The following is a 24,461-nucleotide window of genomic DNA, read 5'->3' as shown; positions in this document are numbered from 1 at the left end:
TCAGAGGTTCATGAAAACTAGGAGAGGCAGTGGTTTTCAGTTGCTCAATCATGAGGATACAAACTGTTTCTATAGAGGTCAATGGTAGAGAGAAGCAGTCAGGTAATTTCCCTGACTAATCCACAATTTGTATCATTTGCAGCATGATCCTTGGCAGACTTAGGGCTTCCATGGAATTCATATTAAAAGCTGAAAAAGAGTTAAAGCCCTGTATAATCTGATACTTAAAAAAATCTCACTGATAGCTTCAGACTTAAAATTTTATTCCTTATAAGAAAAGCTGATGCTGGCGAAAGAATAACTTGTTTTCTCATTGGACTCTTACCATGTCATCTCTTTTCAGAAAAAGTGTAACAGGGAAATGAATACTATAGATAAATTCAATTCTTATGGGTGGTATGCAGGTAAATCAAATGGAAGATACGTTGTCATAAACTATGACTTGGGGGACTCGGGGAAATGACATTTAAGAAAAAAATTTAAAAAGGGATAATTTAGATATTTTTTGTCAGATTAAGAGCAGTTAAAACTATTTGGGACCAAGACCTGAACTATACAAATATTTCCAGATATACTCAAGTAGGTGTATATCTATTGATTACATACAAAAAACTGTCCAGGAAAGTCAGAAGATTCAGATTAAACATGAAAGAAACTAACATATTCAACCACATAGGAAAAGGTTTTGGAATCTGCTCATCTCTTTAGAATTTAACATATCCCACCGGGTATAGGCTCAGATAATTAAAGGATATTATCATCAGAGTAGCACTGAAAGTACTTATTGAAATTGCTTCTTGTTCAGTCCCTCAGTGGAAGCACACTAACTCTTCTGCTGGCTATAGTCTAAGTCTCCCTCCTGCTGAATTGAGAATTTTCCAGGGGGACTGGGCTCTCAGTATGTTTTATAATTCATTAAATTAGAATATATTGTATGCCTAATACATAGCAATATTGTTCTAGGTGCTCAGGATATAAAAGTCCTTATATTTATAGAACTTTACATCCAAATGGGGAGAGATAGTTAAATATACAGTATTTCAGCTATATTATCTGGTTACAAGTACTATGGAAAAAACTAAAGTACAGTTAGGGAGAAAGGCTAGTTGATAGTAAGTAGAGTTATTGTTTTATATAGAATATAAGATAACATTTGAACAGCCAGCAACAGTGGTCTGTGCCTACAGTCCCAGCCACTTGAAAGGCTAAGGGAAGAGGATCATTTGGGTCCAGGAACATAGAAAGACCCCATTAAAAAAAAAAAAAAGGAAAACATTTGAGTAAAGATCTGCAGGAACAAGGGGCAAGCTTTAGTGATATTTAGTAAGAACATTCCAGGTAGAAGACCCAGAAAGTACTAAGTCCTGATATGTGAATATATTTGGAATGTTTGAGAACAGCGAGGGATGGAATGAGCAAGCTATATGGGCAGCTGCTACAATAATTTATGAAAATGATGGTACTGGCTCAGAGTACCAACAGTAGAAATGGTGAGCAGCTGAATAATGAATATACTTTGAAGGCAAATGCAATGAGATTTGCTCACAGATTAGATTTGAGGAGAAAGACAAAGAGAAGAATCAAGAACGACACAAAGATTTTTCAGATAAAGATGCCAGATACGGAGACAGGGAAGAACGTAGGAGAAACAGATTTGGGTAGGGCTTAAAAGAAAGAAATCCACTGAGATGCCTATTAATATATAAGCAGATATATCAAAAAGCAGTTAAATATACAAGAATAGAATTGAGGAGGATGGAAGATATCCATTTGGGAATTGTTAGCATATAGATGATTATTAAAACAATGCAATCACCAATTTAATATAGAAAGATAAGTGATATGATGTCTAAGCCCTGAGCATTACAGCATTTTTAGGTTTGGAAGGAGGGGAAGAGACACTTCAGATTTAGAAGAAAGGGCCAATGAAGTAAGGGGAACCAAGAGAGATTGATGTCTTAGAAATGAAGTGACAAAGATATTCCATGGAGAGAATGGTCAGTGTGTCAAATACTGCTAAAAGGTCATTTAAGATTATGACTGACTTAAAAAAAAGAGAGAGAAATGTATGAACAATGTTTAGGGCAATTAAGACTATAAGTTTCAGAAATTGTGGGTTTCATAATTTCTTTTTTTTTTTTTTTAATTTATTTTATTTAGTTCTCGGCGGACACAACATCTTTGTTTGTATGTGGTGCTGAGGATAGAACCCGGGCCGCACGCATGCCAGGCGAGCGCACTACCGCTTGAGCCACATCCCAGCCCTCATAATTTCTTGATACATATAAAGAGGCATTTTACCACCATATGTAAACACCTCAAATTTAATATTTAGGTTAATTTGACTGTCTTTGCAAGGAGCAAAGATTCATACAATTACCTCAACTAATTCAGAAGTTCTAACAATAAATCTGATGATGCCTTAAAAAAAAAGATTATGATTGACAATCATTAGGTTTAGCCCTCTATCAGAAGAACCTTTTTACAAAAGCAAAGATATCAAGCAAAGCTTTAGTGACTAGTATAAGAGTTTTTTCAGTGGTGGTGGGAATGAAAACCTGGTGCAGCCAATATGAAAAGCAGTATGGAGATTCCTTGGAAATCTAGGAATGGAACCACCATTTGACACAGCTATCCCTCTCCTCAGACTATACCCAAAGAACTTAAAATCAACATACTACAAGGACACAGCTACATCAATGTTTATAGCAGCACAATTAACAATAGCTAAACTGTGGAGCCAACCTAGATGCCCTTCAATAGATGAATGGATAAAAAAATGTGGCATATATACACAATAAAATATTACTCAGCAATAAAAGAGAATAAAATCATGGCATTTGCAGGTAAATGGATGGCGTTGGAGAAGATAATGCTATGTGAAGTTAGCCAATCCCCCAAAAAACAAATGCCGAATGTTTTCTCTAATATAAGGAGGCTGATTCATAGTGGGGTAGGGAGGGGGAGCATGGGAGGAATAGAGGAATTCTAGATAGGGCAGAGAGGTGGGAGGGAAAGGGAGGGGGCAGGGGGTTAACAAGGATAGTGGAATGTGATAGACAACATTATCCAAAGTATATGTATGAAGACACGAATTGGTGTCAACATACTTTATATACAAATAGAGATATAAAAAATTGTGGTATATATGTGTAATAAGAATTGTAATGCATTCTGCTGTCATTTTTTAAAAATGAATTTAAAAAAAAGAATCAGAGGAGAGGAAAAGAAGATAATAAGTATACACTGTTCTTTCGAACATTTTTTCTTAATTCTAACCACCTCAGAAAAATATGCTGGTAACTAGAGAAGCATGTGGAGAAGCAAGAGTGTTTTCTGTTTTGTTTTATTTAAGAATGGGACATATGGGGCGGGGGTTGTGACTCAATGGTAGACTGCTTGCCTAGCATGCGTGAGGCACTGGGTTGGGTCCCTGGTACCAAGTAAAAATAAAAACAAGTAAAATAAAGGTATTGTGTTCATCTACAACTAAAAAAATATTTTAAAAAGAATGGGACATATAATAATGTGCTTGCATACTTATAGGAATGGTCCAGAGGGAGGGAAAAATTTGTGATGCAGGAGAGATGGGAGATAATTCCTACAGCATTATTTTGGATAAAAGAAAAAGAATAGGACCTTGAGAATAAGTGGAAGGTTTGGACTTGGTTTAGATGGGCAAAGACAGTGATTCTTTGATTAATTAGGACTGTAATTCTTTTTTTTTTTCAGTCCTAGGGATTGAACTCAGGGGCACTCAACCACTGAGCCACATCCCCAGCCCTATTTTGTATTTTATTTAGAGACAGGGTTTCACTGAGTTGCTTAGAGTCTTGCTTTTACTGAGGCTGGCTTTTAATTTGTGATCCTCATGCCTCAGCCTCCCAAGCCACTGGGATTATAGATGTGTGTCACCACACCCAGCAGGATAGCAATTCTTTTGAACCAACGCCACAGAGGTGGTAATGGGAAATTTATTTCTGCTTCCTTATCTAATGTCAGTGATCAGGAAGCAAAACTCAGCTGAAAGCAAGAAAGAGGAAGGACAAAGTATATAGAGTTTTAGGGAAAAGATGATATGATACAGTAGTTAAGAAGAGTAAAACAGTACAGGCTAGGAAAATGTAATAGATGTGCAGAAAACATTAATGATCCACTTGAAATTTGTGGTCATAAATTTAAAATAAGACCAGTTATGATTGTTTCTCTCTAGCCAAGTTCAGTTGTATAGGTGTGAGTACCACGTAATAAGGGAATTGGAATGCACAAAGTTTATAGAGTTTTGCCACATGAGTATAACAAAGGGAAAGGGGGAGCTCACTGTGTACACTAGAGAGTGATGTACCAAGGAATCTACCTGGGTAAGAAGGACAATGAGGCTATCAAGACAGTGAAAATATGGTAAGATCAAAATTTCTAGTGGGCCAATTAATTACTGGAAATTGGGATATTAAAGAAAATAAGCAAGAAAGTCTGGTGATAATAATTGGAGATGTTTAAAATTGAGATGATGAAGAGGATATAGTTATTGGTAATGACAAAGTTTAGGGCACAACTTTGGGATTGGATGGTTAAATTAAGGTGGAAGATTAAAGTAACTGAAAAAGAGGGAGTCAAAGAACTGGAGACCACAATGCTGGAAGGATCATTTTTGCAGCTACTGAAATCACCGAGAATTATGACAAGAGGAGTGACAGAAAGTAGTATTAGTAAGTCAATAGTTAAAAAATCTTCAAGGAATGAGGGTATTGATGCAGAAGTCTACAGATGGCTAAAACAAGAGGGTGGAAGTAGAAGATAGTCTGGTTTGATGGCATAAAATTTTAAAAGTAGGAGGTATTTTAGGAAGATGGGATGGCTGAATAATGATGTAGAAACGGCAAAAAAAGTTTATAGGGTGCTTTCTATTACTTCTCCAGTTCCACTGGTAATGGGATATGAGAGACAGATACCAGTCACAACTTGGGAAGAAAGCAGAGGAAGTGACATTCTCAAAGGAGAACCAGTAACAATGAAGAACCAATATATTATGACAAGGAAGAAACTGCCAGACTGGAGGCATGTGTTTGTATGCATTTGACCCTCTCTATTCTATCCAAGGTCAATATTAAAATGGTGCTTCCCGTGTTGCCCATAGATGAGTACTAGGTACTATAGTAGGTTGAAAGAAGTGATAAGACTGTAGCCTTTTCACCACTCATTACTTTAGTTATTTTAAATACTAAATTAAATATGGTATAACAGAAGGATCAAGCAAAATAATAATTTTAGATTAAAATGCCAACAGAATTATTACTTAAAAGGAACAAATTATAAAATCAGTATCTAATGAAATCTCTTATCAGTAAAGATTCTCAATGAGTTAAAAAAAAAAGCCATCAGTTGTCAATACCAAATAGCTTGAGTTAGGTGAAATAAAACTGACATGACTACTGATACCAAGCAAAGTCTTTAGGACAGTGGACTCAAAAGACAGATGGTATAGTATCACTGCCCTGAATCTGTCTTAAAATGGGGCAGGAATCCTGGCAATACTTGGAGGATGACCCCCAACTCCAAATATGTGCTATATAAAAACTTGAGGGAAACAGAGAACAAGAAACAGAATAAGAAAGGGCCGTTTTTTCCACTTTTCAAAAGGTCTTCTGGGCTAAAGTCAACACCAAACGGAGGCCAAGATCCATTAGACACAAAGATACTGAGGGTATTGAGGAATACTGAAGGGTACTGAGGAATCATGAAGAGGGCTCTAGGACCTTGTGCTGGGTACTGTAAGGATACTCTAGATGTGGAAAAGAACAACATACCCAATGTCAAAGACAAAGGCTTATCCTTATTTAAGACTTAGAATGAATAAAAAGACAGACTTTTCATATTTAGAATGGTAATTTGGACAACCAAGAGGCTGTCCAGTTACCATTGTTCTAGGGCTTTACCCTCTTACCTTTTGAAGTTCTAGAGACAAAGAACCTAAAAGGATACTTGACTCACCTGGGCTGTGATTGCCATTCTGGGGAAGTGCATTGGTGATGTTGGGAAGTTCATGCCCATAGTTCCCATCCTCCAGGGGACAGACATCCAGGTCGCTCCACTTCTGCAGCTGCTGCAGCCAACAGGACTTCTCCTCCAGTTTGCAGTGTGGATTTAAAATTATGCACACCCATAAAGCCCCTAGAAAAGACAGCAATCCACATTCTTGATAACTCTCCTTTGATATACATGTAAGCTTTAATGTTTCAGTTTCATTTAGGTTTCATTTCAGTTTCCAAAGCCACGGTGGCTGGAGAAATTAGTAATGTAAAGCCAAAAACATAAAAATATGACAATTAAATGGGATAACATTTATCAGCATGTGCTTAACAGAATGACAAAATAGTAGCCTTTTCACCACTCACTGCCTTGATTATCTTAAATACACTGATGACTAAACTAATTATGGTACAGTAGCGGAATACCAAAAAGATCCCGAATAACAAAAACAACCAAGCATCGGCTTTTCTCAAAAAAAAAAAAAAAAAAAAAAAAAAACTTGCAAGGATTTTCAAACCTGTCTTATTTTTGCATCTCAAAGTTACTTTAAAGCACAATAACTATCTGGATATCTGCACCTGTGTGCCTCTGATGACAAACAAGACAGATTTAGGCTCCAACACTTAGCTCAAATCTGCAGTCTTACAAATATTTTTTTTAAAGCCTTCTATTCACTAAAGTATTGTACTGGTGAAGAAGACACTGTTCCTACCCTTGAGGAACTGTCTAATGGGAGAGACCGATAAATAAATACAAAACCATTCAGATATATGTGTTGATATAAAGATATTTTCAGGGTGTAACAGCACCACAGAAGAAAGGAATTTAGTACAAGGACAAGGGGTGGAAGGAAAGTGCTCAGAAAAAGTCTCACTTATTGGCTAGTTGGACTTTGTGACCTTCGATCAGTTGTAAAAGACTCAATTGTAAAGCCAATAACATAAAAATATCTACTTTGTAGGGATAGTATGACAATTAAATGGGATCACGTTTATCAAGAGTCTAGTATATTACCTGGTATAGAGTAGAATCTTAGTATTTCCTTTTTTCAAGGAAAATGATTTATTTTGGGACTTAGATTCTGAAACTGCTGATCAACTTGTGATGCCTCAAAACCATTACTTTCTTCAATTTTCTGTTACTGGGCACAGTATCACATATTTCATATAACCAGGGATACTGTTTCTTTCACCACATCACCCTCCTTTTAAAGAAAAGCTGCTTATTTTTTTCCAAGGTTGGTTATGTGGCTTTGCCAGATAACTTCTCAATCTCCAGTCAGCAATAATCATGGATGAAGTGCTTCTTAATTAAATATATTTTGTGATGGAGTTACATCCTCCATGGATGGAGGTACATTCAAACAGTATTTCAAAGGTCCTCAAAATCAAACAGGAATGTTTTAAAAGGTCATCTTAGCCTCAATTTGAGATAGCTAACTGAAAATGAAAGTTCATTTTATTGGTTCAACTTCATTTTAAAAATGTGCTATAAAGAAGAAAGAATACTAGTAATAATTATAATAATGGCTCATAAGGTAATCATAATAGTAGTATTTATTTTATAGTTGAAGAAATGCTTTTCATCTATAGCAAAGAAAAAGATTTTTACATTTAATCTTCATATATAGAAATGAAGACCAAAAGGAAGCCACTATATTTGGCTACTTGAAAGACTTGTGATCTAAAAATGGCAAAATCATTAAGATAATAGGAATGGAAGACAGATTGAGTAAGGTGAGAGAGGCTTTAAGAGGTAAAGAAACAGTACTAATGCTATTGTCACATAGGAATTCCTATTTCATCATTCCGATATTAAGAAGAGGAGCCCTAGAAAGTAAGTTTAAGTACTTTCGCCTATAAATTTAAAATGAGTTTTATCTCTTATTAATTAGGTTCTTATAATTTGTTTCAGAAACTGTCACATCTCTAAGGTCCAAAGCAAGATAAATCCTACAGTTGCCTATATATAATAGCATTCATAATACTGTGTTATCAGCATCCAAAAGCATGTGTGTTTTCCTGCAACTTAAAACAGTGTCAAAAATTCTAAGCAAAGGTAGCTATTATGGAAGTTTAAAATGTACATACTTATTATATAACATAATAAGAATAGCAATCTTCTCTTTCTTTTTATCAGCTAGGTATTATTTTAAGCATTTTATATAGATTATTTCATTCGCTCTTCAAACTCTTAAGGATAAAATAGTCTTGGTTTGGATATAGAAGGTAGAAAATGGGGGAACAAGAATTTTGCTTACATTTTCTTTGTAAGTAACTAAATACAGCTGAACATTATGGCACACACCTGTAATCCCAACAACCTGGAAGGCTGAGACAGGAGGATTACAAATTCAAGCCCAGCCTCAGCAATTTAGCAAGATCCTGTCTTAAAATGGGGGGAGGGCTGGGGATGTGGTTCAATGGTTAAGGGCCTCTGGGTTCAATCCCTGGTACCAAAAAAAAAAAAAAAAAAAATCACATCTGATACTGTGTACTGAATGGGGACAACAAGGGAAAATCAGGGTTTGGCAGTGGAATTAAGAGTTCTGTAATGGCTATATTGAGTTTAAGATGTTTCTTAGAATTCTTAGAAGTTATAGGCAGCTGGACACAGTCTGAAGCTCAAGGGAAAGGGTCAAAGCTAGAGATATAAATTTGTTTTTGTTCTTTTGGGGTCCTGGGGTTAGAATCCAGGGTCTTGTGCATGCTAGGCAAGTACTCTACCACTGAACTACACTCCCAACCCTTACATATGGAAATTTGTTACTTGCCTTCATCTGGATGCATTTAAAACCATGGAAATGAATGTAATCATCCACGTAGCAAACATATACAGGGAGGTGGGTGCTGTGGGATAATCAGTATTGATTGATTGACTGATTGCTTTTTTTAAAAATAAGTGACAGTGGAATGCATTACAATTCTTATTATACATATACAGCACAAAGAAACAATCTGTGAGGTCAATAGAAAGCCTATATCCTGGGAGCAAATTTTTACCCCTCATACATCCGATAGAGCACTATCTCTAAAGTAAATAAAGAACTCAAAAAGCTAAGCACCAAAAACACAAATAACCCAATCAATAAATGGGCCAAGGACCTGAACAGACATTTCTCAGAAGAGGATATACAATCAACAAATATATGAAAAAAATGTTCATCATCTCTAGCAATTAGAGAAATGCAAATCAAAACTACTCTAAGATATCATCTCACTCCCGTCAGAATGGCAGCTGTTATGAAGACAAACAACAATAAGTGTTGGTGAGGATGTGGGGGAAAAGGCACACTCATACATTGCTGGTGGGACTGCAAGTTGGTGCAGCCAATATGGAAAGCAGTATGGAGATTCCTTGGAAATCTGGGAATGGAACCACCATTTGACCCAGCTATCCCTCTCCTCGGTCTATACCCAAAGGACTTAAAATCAGCATACTACAGAGACACAGCCACATCAATGTTTATAGCAGCATAATTCACAATAGCTAAACTGTGGAGCCAACCTAGATGCCTTTCAGTGGATGAATGGATTTAAAAAATGTGGCATATATACACAATGGAATTTTACTCAGCAATAAAAGAGAATAAAATCATGGCATTTGCAGGTAAACGGATGGAGTTGGAGAAGATAATGCTAAATGAAGTTAGCCAATCCCCCCCAAAACAAATGCCAAATGTTTTCTTTGATATAAGGAGGGTGATTCATAGTGGGGTAGGAATAGAGGAACTCTAGATAGGGTAGAGGAGTGGGAGGGAAAGAGAGGGGGCAGGGGGTTAGCAAGGATGGTGGAATGTGATGGACATCATTATCCAAAGGACATGTATGAAGACACGAATTGGTGTCAACATTCTTTATATTCAACTGGAGATATGAAAAATTGTGCTGTATATGTGTGATACTCAGTATTTAGAAGTACTGAGGGAAGGTAGAGGAGGATGCATATGGGACTGAGAAAAAGTAGTCAGAAATATAGGAAGAAAACCAAGAGCATGTACAGTTATAGAAACTCATAGAAGAATAAGTTTCAAGAAGAGTATGGTTAATTTTATTGAAAACTGCTAAGAAGTCAAATAAGATGACAACTGATAAGATGTCTTCATATTGTGTCTAGCAATATGGAAATCACTGGTGATTCTGACAAGAGTTACTTTAGTAGAGTGGCAGCAGTGAACAATGGAAACCCAACCGGAGTATGCTCAAGGGAGAAATGGAAAGAATGACCACTATTTTTAGAAGTATTACTTTGAAGGGAAGGTGAGAAATGGGGTGATAGTTGCAGGAGGGGTGGTTGGAACATCAAACAAACTTTATTAAATTTGAGATTCAAGATATCAGAGCATAATTGCACATTGATAGGAATGATCTGAGAGACAGCCAGCCAGCCACACACACACACACACAGTAAGAGAAATTAGTAATGTCAGAGAAAGGAGAAAACTGCAGGAGCATAATTCTTGAGAAAAGGAGATAGGAAGAATCCAGAGCAAATAAATAAGGATTGGTCTTTCATGGGAACATATTCACTAGATTTTAAAAGAAGAGAAGGCCAAGCATATGGGTACAGATGTGACTGGGTAAATACATTTGTAAGTGGGAAGGTGAGGAATCATCATGTCTGATTGCTTTTATTTTGTCTAGCTCAGGAACTAAAAGCAGTGAGCTTATTTTATTTTATTATAATTGGTAGTTCCTACCACCCCTGCCTAGACCCTCCACAGGTAAACATGTCTTATAAATATTTTCTTAGATATGAAAATGTCAGAAATGAGAATTATTCATAATGAACACAAGTATATTACAAAACTTTAAAAACCCTGTGAAACAGCTCTGTTTACTTCCTCACAGCTACTTTTTTTTTGTTAAAGAGAGAGAGAGAGAATTTTAATATTTATTTTTTTTTCAGTTTTCGGCAGACACAACATCTTTGTTTGTATGTGGTGCTGAGGATCGAACCCGGGCCGCACGCATGCCAGGCGAGCGCGCTACCGTTTGAGCCACATCCCCAGCCCCACAGTTACTTTTTGTCCCAAAAGCCAAGTCCAAATCCAAATCACAATCCCATGATTGGCACAGAAGTCACTCTAAGACACTTAGGCCTCAGATGAAACTGACTCTCTGAAGAAGGATAATTTCAAATTCTCAAGCAACATACACTTTTGTGGGATTGAGGAAAGGACAGAAGATAGAACTGAGGAATGCTTGACTTAGAATCAGACAGAGCAGGAGTCCAGTGTTAGAACCTCCACTTAATAGTGTGTGACCCTAAAGAAAATACTGAATTATTCTGAGCAAAGTTTTCTCATATAGAAGTATCTTACCCTGGAAGGAAGTCCATATCTACAATCCCTTTCAAGGGAATAGTTTAGAAGCAGTTTCTAAGTTTCCATACTTTGTGTCATGAGGCAAGAGGCAGAAGGATCACAAGTTCAAAGTCAGCCTCTGGAAAACAACTGGTTGAACTGTAGCTATAGACTAATAGTGTAACATTTTTTTTAATGTTTTTTTAGTTGTTGATGAACCTTTACTTTATTCATTTATTTATATGCAGTGCTGAGAATCGAACCCAGTGCTTCACATTCGAGGGAAGTGCTCTACCACTGAGCCACAACCCAGTTCATAGTGTAACATTCTTACACTCTAGAAAGTGTCACTACATTACAGCAGAGAGACTTTATCTATAATTCCTTATTTTATTCTGTATGCAGCAGTAACCAGATTTGTTTTTGTTTCCCTGCAATAAGTGTACAAGTACTTCATAAAATTATTATGAGAATTAAATGAAATAATGAGAGTATAATCTTCAACACAAAGACTAGCACATACCAATAATGTACCTATTTATTATTATTTTTATTAGAGCTTTATAGTTATAAGAGTAGTTTTGCTCATCCTGAAAAACTCATACATGCATGGAAATTGATTTCAGTTCATGATCCCCCCCCATTTTTTCCTCCCCTATTTGCAATTAATAAGAACAGCAAAGCCATTATTACTCTAGGTTGTATAGAAAAGCCTCACCACCCAAACTAAAAACCCAGGCTTACCAGTCCCCAAATAACCAAGGATGGTACCAAAGTCATTAAGCCATAACCTCGACATCTTCAGAGCTATACTATTAAACACAGGCTTCATTCTAGAACTCACTGAAATCCCAAGTTGGCTGCCATCATTTCTTGTGGTATTTTGTATGAGTGGGAAGTTTGTTTTCTGGTGCAGGGTACATATGGAGGAGCTGTATTAGAACTTTAGAATATACCACATGAGAACTTTCTCAATATAACCCCAAATGCGGCAAGGGTTGAATGATGAGTTCAGGGTATAGAAGATTCTGCCAATAGGTAGAGGAGCTAAGTATTAGCATTGCAAATTTTGTCTTGAAGCAGGGGAATGAAAAAGAGAAATAATGACCAAAGAGGATTGCCTTGATTGGGGAGAAATTAGAATAGAGAGGCCATTCAGAAGGCCAAAGTTCTAATCTAATCTAAAAGTTCTAAGGTCTTCTATCAGACTAGGGGTGATAGGGAAGAAAAAATTAGAATGGACACTAAAAGCACTTAAAGGTCATGAAATGAAATGAAGTTGGAATCTGGATGTAGGGAATTAAAGAAATATGGGTGCCTGACAATAAATTTGGTAGAGTAAGGAACACTAGGGTCAATGCTAGCATGGGAACCTATTTTTGTAGAAGGCCCAAGTTAATTTGGAATTCCCAGTGGAAATGGCAAATGGGTAGCCTCTAACATGGGACTAGATGAATGGAAAGAAGTAAGTTTGAGATCTGCAAGTAAGCTCTGAAGTCATGATATTTAAAAAAAAAAAAATTCTTGCCAGGCACAGTGGCTGAAATTCTTGCCTCCAGCAATTCAGGAGGCTGAGGCAGGAGGATTGCAAGTTCAAAGTCAGCCTTGGCAATGGCGAGGCATTAAGCATCTCAGTGAGACCTTGTCTCTAAATAAAATACAAAATAGGGCTGGGGATGTGGCTCAGTGTTTGAGTATCCCTGAGTTCCATCTCTGGTAGCACTCCCCCCCCACAAAGAAAAAATTCTTAAGAGAGTATGGAGAAGGAACAGTAAGTCAAAGTCTAAGCCTTGGAAACTGTCATATTATGTATATGAGTTCTTGCCATGAGTGATATAGAAGAGAAGACTCAGAGAAAGCAACAAGGGTGAGTCTGACAAATATGTGAAAAACTTGGCTAGTGCTATTCAACAACAACTAAGTAAAGAGGTTTTATTTCAGCCAGGGCTTTTATGTGGGTATCATATGGAACAGAATGCTAATGTCAATAGCAAAGCACAATGCTACAGAAGCAAAAAAAGGTAAGTTCAGAGTTACTATGGTGTAGAACTTCAATATTCCACCAGTTAGATTCAGCAAGACCCAGGCAATAACTGATAGCAAATGATCACTAATGTCACCAGAGGGTGAGGTGGTTGGACATAGCACTTCTCTGAGAGATGGCAACTTACCTAGTTCATCCCAGAGTTGCCTGCACTTGTCTGTCATGCTTGTTCCTTGCTGCCTCCAAAGTGTGAGTCGTGGGTCAGCCATAAACTGCTCAGTTATAAGTGTCAGCATCCTGGCTCCATTAGAATCTCTCATCCGTAGCATCTCTCGAACCTGACACATAAGGAAGGGCAAGAGACAGACAGTATAGAGAATAAAAGGATAGGAAAGAAGGAAGGAGAGTAGGGTATGTTGATGTATTGAGCACAACATATCCAAAGAGCCAGAAAGAAGCAAGACATGTAAGCAAGGTCTCTGCATGTGCCAAGAAAGCTTGTTTTACATAACGAGATACCTTGTCATATCAACTAGGCTGGCTAGAATCAAAAAGTCAGATAACATGTGTTGGCCAAAATACAGAGAAATCAGAACCACATATATTGTTGGTAAGATTGTAAAAATGATGCAACCACCTTGGAAAATGGCCCACAAGGAACTTGTACAATAATGTTTATAGCAACATTATTTATAATAGCCAAAAGGTAAAAACTATCCAAATGTCCACATTCATTTATCTACAGGAAAAAAAAGATAAAAAAAATGTGGAGTGTCCATACCATGGACTATCATTAGGCCATAAAAAAAAGGAATGAAGTACTGATTCATGCTAAAACACAGATAAACCTAGGAAAAAAAAAAAAACTAGGCTAAGTGAAAGAAGCCAGTCCATAAAACACTACATACTATATGATTCTATTCATATGAAAGTCCAGAACAGGGAAACCTATAGAGACTAAAAGTACATTAGAGGGCTAGAGTAAAGGGATATGGAGGATGAGAGTGGGATAGGCTGAGGTATGAGTTTTCTTTTGAGATGATGAAAATGCTAATTGTGATGATGGCTGCATATATCTGTGAATATACCAAAAACTATTGAATTGTATACTTTAAATGGATGAATTGTATGGCATGTGGGTCATATCTCACTAAAGGTATGAGGGGGAAAAAAAGAAAGAAAGCTGATTATAGGGGTCCCCAGTTTCAAAACACTGACTTCCATGGACACTGTTGAAACTAGTCTTTGAGGCTTCATTTAGCAACCTCAGGTTCAAAGAGAGAAGATGGTTTCCTCATTAAATGCCCCCAGCAACACTAGCTTATTTAGAATGGAGAAGAAACAGGACACCAGGGTAAGGTAGTCGTGCTCCCTGGATACAATCTTCTTAGGGCTGCTCTGCTTAAACCCTCCCACTAGGTTTTAGGCAGTTAGCTAAGTCAAGTGAGATATGTTTAATGCATGAAGACAGAAGTATGGTGAGCTGAGTTTACTTAAAAGTTTAAAACAATTAAGCCTTTTCATGTCTTACCTTGGCAAACATTGAGTTGAGCTGCTTTCCAGAGCCATAGTAACCTCCCTGGGAGAGAAAGAGCTTCACTTGTTCTTTTACCTGTTCCTCATCTAAGTGCCAACAGTTCTCATCATCAATGCTGGCCCCAGCTGTGGGATCAGGGGCACCTGTAAGAAATGGGAACAGTGAAATGAATCCTTGAGTTAACATGCTAAACACTCAGCTAGAGGCAGGTTGTGAGCATAATTAAACACAGATGGGTTATTTCTTGTTTTATGGGTTTTGTCAAAATACATGTAAGAGATCAAATGCTAGTTTCAAATTCACATAAGTCATAGTTGTATCCTCTCCCAAGGATACAAAACCATCAGGGGATTAGCCTATTAGGAAATACACAGGTGATATTATGAAATGTGTATCTGGTCTCTGTCCTATGTCCTGACATAAGTTCTAAAATCCTTGGAATATTCAAGGATGTAAGTAAGACTTTTAGCTCTATACCCCAACCTTCCAGAAAGGGACAGGGGTTGAAGGTTAAGTTGACCAACCAATGACGAATAAATTAATTAATCATGCTTATGTAATGAAGCCTCCATAAAAACCCAAGGGGACAGGATTTGTAGAGCTTCCAGATGGCAGAACATGGGGAGGTTCCTAGAGTGGCACACTGGGAGAGAGTATGGAAGCTTGGCTTCTCTTCTCTCATACCTTGTCCTGTACATGTTTCCATTTGTATTTTTTGTAACATTCTTTATAATAAACTGGTGAATACAAGTAAATGTTTCCCTGAGTTTGGTAAGCCACTCTAGCAAATTAATCAAGATTGAGAGGGGAGTTGTGGGAACCTCAATTTGTAGTCAGAAGCACAGCTAAAACAACCTGGGGCTTTTTTTTTTTAAACTATATTTTGGAAGAACATATATACATAAAGTAAAACTTATTCTATTAGGTTCTCAATCTTGTTGTCATACATGATGTGGAGTTACCCTGGTTGTGTATATACAAATACAAAGCTAGGAAAGTTACGACTAATTAATTCTACTCTTTCCTATTCCCCTCCCTACTCCCTTCCCTTCATTACCCTATGTATAGTCCAATCTATTTCTATTATTTCCTTCCCCAATCTTCCTTGTTTTGGGAGAGCATCCACAAATCAGAGACTATTCGGCCTTTGTTTTTTGGAGGGATTGGCTTATTTCACTTAGCATGATATTCTCTGGCTCCATCCTTTTACTGGCAAATGCCATAATTGCATTTTTCTTTATGGCTGAGTAATATTCCATTGTGTATATATACCACATTTTCTTTAACCATTCATCTGTTGAAGGATACCTAGGTTGTTTCCATAGCATAGCTATTGTGAGTTGAGCTGCTATAAACATGGATGTGGCTGCATCACTATAGTATGCTGTTTTTAAGTCTTTGGGGTATAGATGGAGGAGTAGGATAACTGGGTCAAATGGTGGCTCCATTCCAAGATTTCTGAGGAATCTCCATACTGTTTTCCATAGAGGTTGCACCAATTTGCAGTCCCACCAATAATGTATGAAAGTACCTTTCTCCCCCACATCCTCACCAACATTTATTCTTACCTGTATTGTTTATAACTGCCATTCTAACCTGGAGTAAGATGGAATCTGTGTAGTTTTAATTTGTATTTCTCTAATTGCTAGAGATGTTGAATATTTTTTCATATATTTTACCACTCATATTTCTTCTTCTGTGAAGTACCTGTTGAGTTCCTTTGCCCATTTATTGATTGGGTTATTTATTTTTCTCATGTTAAGTTTTTTGAGTTCTTTGTATATCCTGGAAATTAATGCCTTATCTAAGGTATTGGTGGTGAAGATTTTCTCTCAATCTGTAGGATCTCTGTACACATTCTTGATTGATTCCTGTGATATGAAGAAGCTTTTCAGTTTGATACCATTCCATTTATCGATTCTTGATTTTACTTCTTGCACTTTAGGAGTCTTGTTGAGGAATTCTGAAGCCAACATGTTAGAGTGTTGGGCCTACTTTTTCTAATAGTAAATACAGGGTCTCTGGTCTAAAGCCTAGGTCTTTGATCCACTTAGAGTTTTGTGCAGGTTGAGATATAGGGGTTCAATTTCATTCTATTACATATGTATTTCCAGTGTTCCCAGCATCATTTGTTGAAGAGGCTATCTTTTCTCTAATGTATGTCTGTGGTGCCTTTGTCTAGGATGAGATAACTGTATTTATGTGGGCTTATCCTTGTGTCTTCTGTTCCAATGGTCTTCATGACTGGTTTGATGCCAATACCATGCTATTTTTATACTACTATAGCTCAGTAGTATAATTTAAGGTCTGGTATTGTGATGCCTCCTGTATCACGTTCCATGCTAAGGATTGCTTTGGCTATTCAGGGCCTCTTATTTTTCCAAATGAATTTCATGTTTGCTTTTTCTATTTCTGTGAAAAATATCATTGGGATCTTTATAGGAACTGCATTAAATCTGTACAGAACTTTTGGTAGTATGGCCATTTTGATAATATTGATTCTGCCTATCCAGGAGCAATGGAGATCTTTTCCATTTTTTTGAGGTCTTCTTCAATTTCTTTCTTTAGTTCTGCAGTTTTCATTAGAGAAGTCTTTCACCTCTTTTGTTAGGTTGATTCCCAAAATATTTTATTTTTTGAGGCTACTGTAAAGTTGATAGTTTTCCTAACTTCTCATTCAGCTGATATATCTTTGGTGTACAGAAATGCAATTGATTTATTAGTGTTGATTCTAAACCATGCTACTTTGTATTCATTTATGAGTTTTAATAATTTCCTAGTAGTTTTGTGGGTCTTCTAAATATGAATCATGTCGTTGACAAATAGGGATAGTTTAGCTCTTCTTTTCCTATTTGTATCCTTTTAATTTCTTTCTCTTGTCTGATTGCTCTCGCTAGGGTTTCGAGGACTATATTGAATAGGAGTGCTAAATGAGGGCATCCCTGTATTGTTTCAGTTTTTAGAGGGAATGCTTTGAGTTTTTCCTCTATTTAGATTTGCCTTGGGTTTAGTGTGTATAGCTTTTATAATGTTGAGGTATGATCCTACGATCGCTAGTTTTTCTAGTGTTTCAAGCATGAGTGGATGCTGAATTTTGTCAAATGCTTTTTCTGCATCTATTGAAATAATCATGTGATTCTTTTCTTTAAGTCTATTGATGTGGTGAATTACATTTATTGATTTCTGTATGTTAAACCAACCTTGCATCCTTGGAATGAACCCCACTTGTTCATGGTGGACTATATTTTGTCTTTTTCTGGTTTTGGTATCAGGAAGATAATAGAATGAGTTTGGAAGGGTTCCCTCCTTTTAAATTTCATGGAATAATTTAAGAAGTGCTGGTATAAGTTTTTCTTTGATGGTCCTGTAGAACTTGACTGAGAATCCATCTGGTCCTGGGCTTTTCTTTGTTAGCAGGCTTCTGATGGCATCTTCAATTTCATTGCTTGAAATTGATCTGTTTAAATTTTTTATGTCCACTCGATTCAAGTTGGGTAATTAATATGTCTCTAGAAATCTGATGACTTTCAGATTTTCTATTTTATTGGAGTAAGGATTTTCAAAGCAGCTTCTGATTATCATCTGTATTTCAGTGGTGTCCATGGTGGTATTTCCTTTTTCATTGTGAATTTTAGTATTTGTATTTTCTCTTCTTATTCATTAGTTTGGCTAAGGGTTTACCTATTTTGTTTATTTTTTTCAAAAAATCAACTTTTTGTTTCATTGATTTTTTAAAAAAATTTTTTGGTTTCAATTTCATTAATTTTGGCTCAGATTTTTATTATTTCCCATCTTCTACTGCTTTTGGTGCCGATTTGTTTTTTTTTCCTAAGGCTTTGAGATGTAAAGTTAGGTTATTTATTTGGTGATTTTCTGTTCTTTTAATGAATGAGCTCAATACAATGAACTTTCCCCTTAGAACTGCCTTCATAGTGTCAACCTAGGGCTTTTTGATTGGCATCTGAAGTGGGGTGGGAAAGGACTCGGCCCTCCGTTGTAGGATCTTAGCTATCTTCAGGTTGATACTGTCAGAATTGAATTGGTTAGGACAATCAGGTGTCAGCTGAAGAATTGTTTGATTAGTGTGTGGAGGAAAATCCCCACATTTTTGGTCATAGAAGCATTCTGTGTTGTGTTCAGAGGGTATGGTAGGGGAAACTGACTTTGTTTTTTCTTTGTATTCTCAAAACACAACAGGAAAACAGTGATGAATATTTTTTCTAGTAATTGACACTTTTTCTTCTGTTTGCTCTTCTATTAAGTTCAAATATGTCTTAATGTCTATGTAGTATTTTAAAACAAAAAAGTATTTCTTAAAACATAAAAAAACTATTTAAAAATTCACTATAAAACTGCTTTTTAGAGTCAGTCTATTATTACTTGGAAGAAGGTTTCTAAAAACTTGTCACAGGACTCTGTCTATAAGACAGTGAGAGAAGATTCAATTTTCATTCCAAACCTTTTCCAGAATGCCTGTCACAATACATGCTATAGTTGATGCAGTTATGGATTCATTACACTATTTACAGAGTAGTCCATTCTTTCTTGGACTACCCTACTATACAAAATATGAAATTAGTCAGAATAATGCACTTTTTTCACAGTGAGGATAACAGTGTTCTCCAATGTTAATGTAATAGAATAATCATCTGGGGTTTGTATTTAAAATGTAGATTATAAAGTCTTGCCTCTAAGGATTCTGGTTTTCAATAGCTCAAAAGATCTCCCATGCTCCTGGATAGGCAGAATCAATATTATCAAAATGGCCATACTACTCAAAGTGCTGTACAGATTTAATGCAATTCGTATAAGCTGCCCTCTTCCCAAGTAGATTGTTAGCCCCTTGCTCACAATTGAATCCATAACTACATAAACTATAGCATGTATTGTGACAGGCATTTTGGAAAAATTTTTGGAATGAAAACTGAATCTTCTCTTACTGTCTTATAGACAGAGTCCTCTGACAAGTTTTTAGAAACCTGATTCCAAGTAATAAGAGACTGACCCTAAGTCAACACTCCATAAATGTAGTCATGCAATAGAGTATAAACACATAACACATTTTAATCAGTTAGTACATTTTTTCCTTATTTCTCTATGTCAGAACCCTATTTAAATGAAATCTGGGTTTGCACAACAAAGTTACTCTTCTGCTATTTTTTTTAAACCAAGTTGTATATCTTAATTTTTTTTACCTTTGTTTTATTTATTTATGTGGTGCTGAGGATTAAACCCAGGGCCTTGCACCTGTTAGGTGAGCGCTCTACCGCTGAGCCACAGCCCCAGCCCCTCTGCTAAGCTTTTTTAGTGCATCTTACTCTCTAGGGAATTAGGATGGTTCACATTCACTCATTCCACAACAAATGATTAACTCATATAATCTGCCAGTGCATGGTATCTACTATATGCTACTTTTCTTCAAATGTTTTATTCTAAGCATAATTCTAAACGTATCACTTCACTGGTCAAAAGTCTTCAATGACGTACTTATTAAATTAAGTCTCAGTGCCTTAGCTTGGCATCCAAGGCCCTCAGTTTTGTCCTTATCTTTCATTTCTGGTCATATTTTTCTTACACTTATGCTATGTTTCAGCTAGAAACAGTGTACCTAGGAGTCAACCATTATATCCTTACAACTTTACTTTTATTTCCCCTTCACTTCCCTCCTATTCCCTCTAACTTGCCCTTTGATTAAAAAGAAAAAAGTCAACCATTCTCACTGTCGATAATGTTTCAGCTCTAGAATCAGTTTGAAAAACACAAACTATAAGTACATGACAAGGCTAACACTGCTGAGGTTTATGTACTGCTTAGTTCACTTGACAGGGTAGGCTCTTTCTTTACCCACTCACCAAATTAGTCATATAACTCATTGCCATCTATCAAAAGTATGCCCATCTTATATTCAGTATAAAAAGGCAAAACACTCTTCATAGAACTCATTATTTCTGTTACATTTTGTTTTGTATTAAAATTGTATGGTAGCACATGCCTGTAATCCCAGTGACTTGGGAGTCTGAGACAGGAGGATCGAAAGTTCAAGGCCAGTCTCCACAATTTATCAAGGCCCTAAGCAACTTACCAAGACTCTGTTTGAAAATAAAAAGTGTTTGGATGGGGGCTGGGGTTGTGGCTTAGTGGCAGCAAGCTTGTCTCTCACATGTAAGGCACTGTGTTCAATTCTCAGTACCACATAAAAATCAATAAACAAAATTAAAATATCGTGTCCATGTATAACTAAAAAATACTTTTTAAAAAAAGGCATTGGAGTGCAGCTCAATAGTTAAGCATCCATGGGTTCAATCCTCAGTGCCAAAAAAACAAACAAACAAAAAAAGTACATTTTTCATATTTCCAACTAAATTGAAAATTTAAAAGAACAGATTCATTTTTGTATCTCACAGTGCTGATTAATTATAGTACTAAGTTAACATTTATAGAATTTATAGTATTGAGTTAATATTTGTAGAATGAGCAAAGCTATGTCTCACTGACCATCTAGATATAAGTTCTAGGTTGGCAAATTCTATAATGTATACTTCTTCTATATTCCAAAAGCAGTAAAGCCAAATCTCTTATCCTTAAGTATTTGTTAATAGCCATTTACTAATGCTTCCTATATGACAAGAAGGTAAGCACTCTTTATATACATATGTGCACTAGAATGTATGCTCTCTGAGGGTAGAAATTTATGTTTGCTGATATATTTGCAACATGTAGAAAAGTGCCTGGTACATAGTAGTAGTCAATTAATTTTTGTTGACTTCATAACAAGGTGGTATTATTATACTAGTTTTAAAATGAAGAAACTAAAGTTTAGATAGGGTAAGTAACTTAACATACAGAATATACCTAAGCCAGGATCTGTATGTTGATCTCTCTCTAAAGCCTTAGCCCTTTACTACCAGCCTGTACCTATTTGGTCTCTAGTAGTATACTGTCATGATCTACCAGTTGGTTTCAGGCCCTTTGTATAAAACTGATGAAAAGAGCCAAATCCCATTATCCCATTCTTTCTTGGACTACTCTACTATACAAAATATGAAGTTAGTCAGAATAATGCACTTTTCACAGTGAGGATAAACAGTGTTCTCAAATGTTAATGTATAGAATAATCATCTGGGGTTTGTGTTTAAAATGTAGATTATAAAGTCTTGCCTCTAAGGATTCTGGTTTTCAATAGCTCAAGAGAGACAGAACTGAAATAAACGAGGTTAAACCAAGGACTGGAATTCTAAATAACTTGGAACTAAGGATGGGGGTAAGGACAGAATAGCAATGGTGTCCCAGCAGCAGAGTGCAAGGATGGTTTGAATACCATTTTTCACCCTTCTGTTATTCAATAGGATATGAAAAAGCAGGATTAGGACTTAGTTTCCTGAAGAAGTAGGCCTTAATCAACTGGTTTGGAGGCATGGAATGACAACCCTCTAAGGATGTGAAGGGACATGGAGAAAAGTGAAGAACACTTGGGACCCACATGGTGGTAGTCTCAGTACCTGTGGAAGAAATAAGGTGCAATTTATAAATATTTAGTACCATTGGATAAGACAAAGCCCTTGAGAATCACTAGCAGAAAAATTTCAGAAGGTTTTGCTTATTTCATTTTAGACGCTAAAGACTGAACCCAGAGGTGCTTTACCACTAAGCCACATTTCCAGTCCTTTTTATTTTTGAGACAAGGTCTCACTAAATTGCTGAGGCTAATCTCAAACTTGTGATCCTCCTGCATTAGCCTCTCAATTGCTGTGATTACAGGTGGTGCCACTCTGCCCAGCCAGATGTGCTTATTTGATAGGAGAGAAAAAAAGGTAAATAGTGTAACTGTTTACTGGTCTACAATGGACCCAGGAGGGGAGAAACCGAGCTGCCAAAATGGGTGGTTGCAGCAAAAAAGGGAGTAAGTCAATAACTGGGGTTCTTACTTGTAGGTGCAGTGAGGTCCTCCACTGTATCCCAGTCTGCTGCTGCCAAAGAGTGAGTAAGTAATAAAATGCCTAAAACCTCTCCATTGAGTCTTCCAAGTTCTTCCTTTGGGATCAGTAAACAGTATACTTGGGGCATTTGTAGCCCTGAGGTTGAACACAGTGGTAAACAAAATTGATAAGGTTCCTGTTTTCATGGAGCTTATAGACTAGTTGGGGAGGGAGATGTTAAGTAAATGATCACATGTGTACTTTTCTTTCTTTCTTTTTTTTGCATTGCTGGGGCTTGAACCCAGGATCTCACATATGCTAGGCAAACACTTTACCACTGAGCAACTTCCTCACCTGCCACATGTACACATTTTTTTTTTTTCTGTAGAAAGAAAGATGGGTCAAAGGAGGCTTTCCTTGAGAAAGTCTCATTTAAGATGACACCTGAGGAATAAATGGAAATTAATCTGGCACAGAGAGGAGGAAATACTGTATTTTTTGTTTGAAAACAGCATTAAGTCATAAGTCATTCTGTTCATTAAATATAACCATTGTAAGTGGAATGGGATAGGAAGAGAGGACAGAAGGAGATATTCCCTTAAAAAGAAAGAATATCATGTGAAAATGAAGACAAAAGCCAGATCATGCATCCAGAAAAATGAGGCCACTAAAGGATTTTAAATGATAAATGATATCACAATATCTGCAGTTACAGAAAAATTACTTTGAATGGCTGTACAGAGAATGGAACAGAAGGGAACAATGATAGATATGGAAAGACCAGTCAGAAGGCTATGTGGCAATCTAGATGAGAGACTGATTAATTTAAGGTGACAACAATATCAATAAAAGTAGAAAATGATGAAATATATTTAAGGGGTAAAATTAACAGATCTTGCAGTGGAATGCACGTGGAATATAGGAAAGAAAGATGCCAAGGTTAACTATGAGGTTTCCATCACAATCTAATAACTAAATAGTAGTGCTAATTATTGAGATAGTAAATACAGGAAAATAAGCAAGTTTAGGGAAGAGGATCATAAATTCACATTTAGATATGCTGATCTTAGGATTGTTTAACATCACAGAGACATCCTAAGATCAATCAGGTGGATATAAAGCCTAAAGCTCAGAAAATCTGGGCTGGGGAAATAAAATCTATGAGTCATAGTATAAGATGACATTTGAAGTCAAGGATGTATCTGAGATAGTGATCATGAAAAGTAAAAAAAAAAAAAGAGAAAATGAGACTAAATAAGAAATATCAATGTTCAAAGTTCAGAGAGCAGAGGAGGGGACTGTATTTAGGAATGAACGAACAAGACCATAGATCATTTTAACAAGATAAACTACGACTGGAGTTCAAAATTGGCTTCTTCATCTGTTCTTCAAATTCCAGCTAAAAGATTTTTTAAAAAGCTCTTGATTTAATAAAATTATAATGCCCCTATGCTGGTTCACTGGTTAGAATATTTTAGCCTTTTCATAAAAATAGATGAGAATGAGGGTTGGGGTTGTGGCTCAGTGGTAGAGCACTTGCCTTGCATGTGTGAGGCACTGGGTTTGATCCTCAGCACCACATAAAAATAAATAAATAAAATAAACGTATTTCTTCCATCTACATTTAAAAAAATATTAAAAGAAAAAAAGTAGGTGAGAATCAAACTACTTACCTTCTAGTAAATGGTA

The 24,461-nt window shown here is 36.4% G+C and overlaps 1 protein-coding gene across 1 annotated transcript in view; it reads right to left on the bottom strand.

Annotated features, from left to right (window-relative positions):
• Nucleotides 1-24,461, bottom strand: part of Zswim5 (zinc finger SWIM-type containing 5) — a 185,993-nt gene that overhangs the window by 33,523 nt on the left and 128,009 nt on the right. The window contains exons 3-5 of the mRNA XM_046418776.2: nucleotides 14,851-14,999; nucleotides 13,507-13,657; nucleotides 5,992-6,171 (exon numbers count right to left, since the gene is read on the bottom strand). Of these exons, the coding sequence (XP_046274732.1) occupies nucleotides 5,992-6,171; nucleotides 13,507-13,657; nucleotides 14,851-14,999 (480 nt within the window). The remainder of the gene's footprint in view (nucleotides 1-5,991; nucleotides 6,172-13,506; nucleotides 13,658-14,850; nucleotides 15,000-24,461) is intronic.

This window comes from Marmota monax, unplaced genomic scaffold, assembly GCF_021218885.2.
Source record: "Marmota monax isolate L192 unplaced genomic scaffold, Marmota_monax_Labrador192_F-V1.1 WCK01_AAM20220418_F8-fsc00008, whole genome shotgun sequence".
NCBI classification, from domain to species: Eukaryota; Metazoa; Chordata; class Mammalia; order Rodentia; family Sciuridae; genus Marmota; species Marmota monax.
This window is presented reverse-complemented; position numbering and strand designations above follow the sequence as displayed.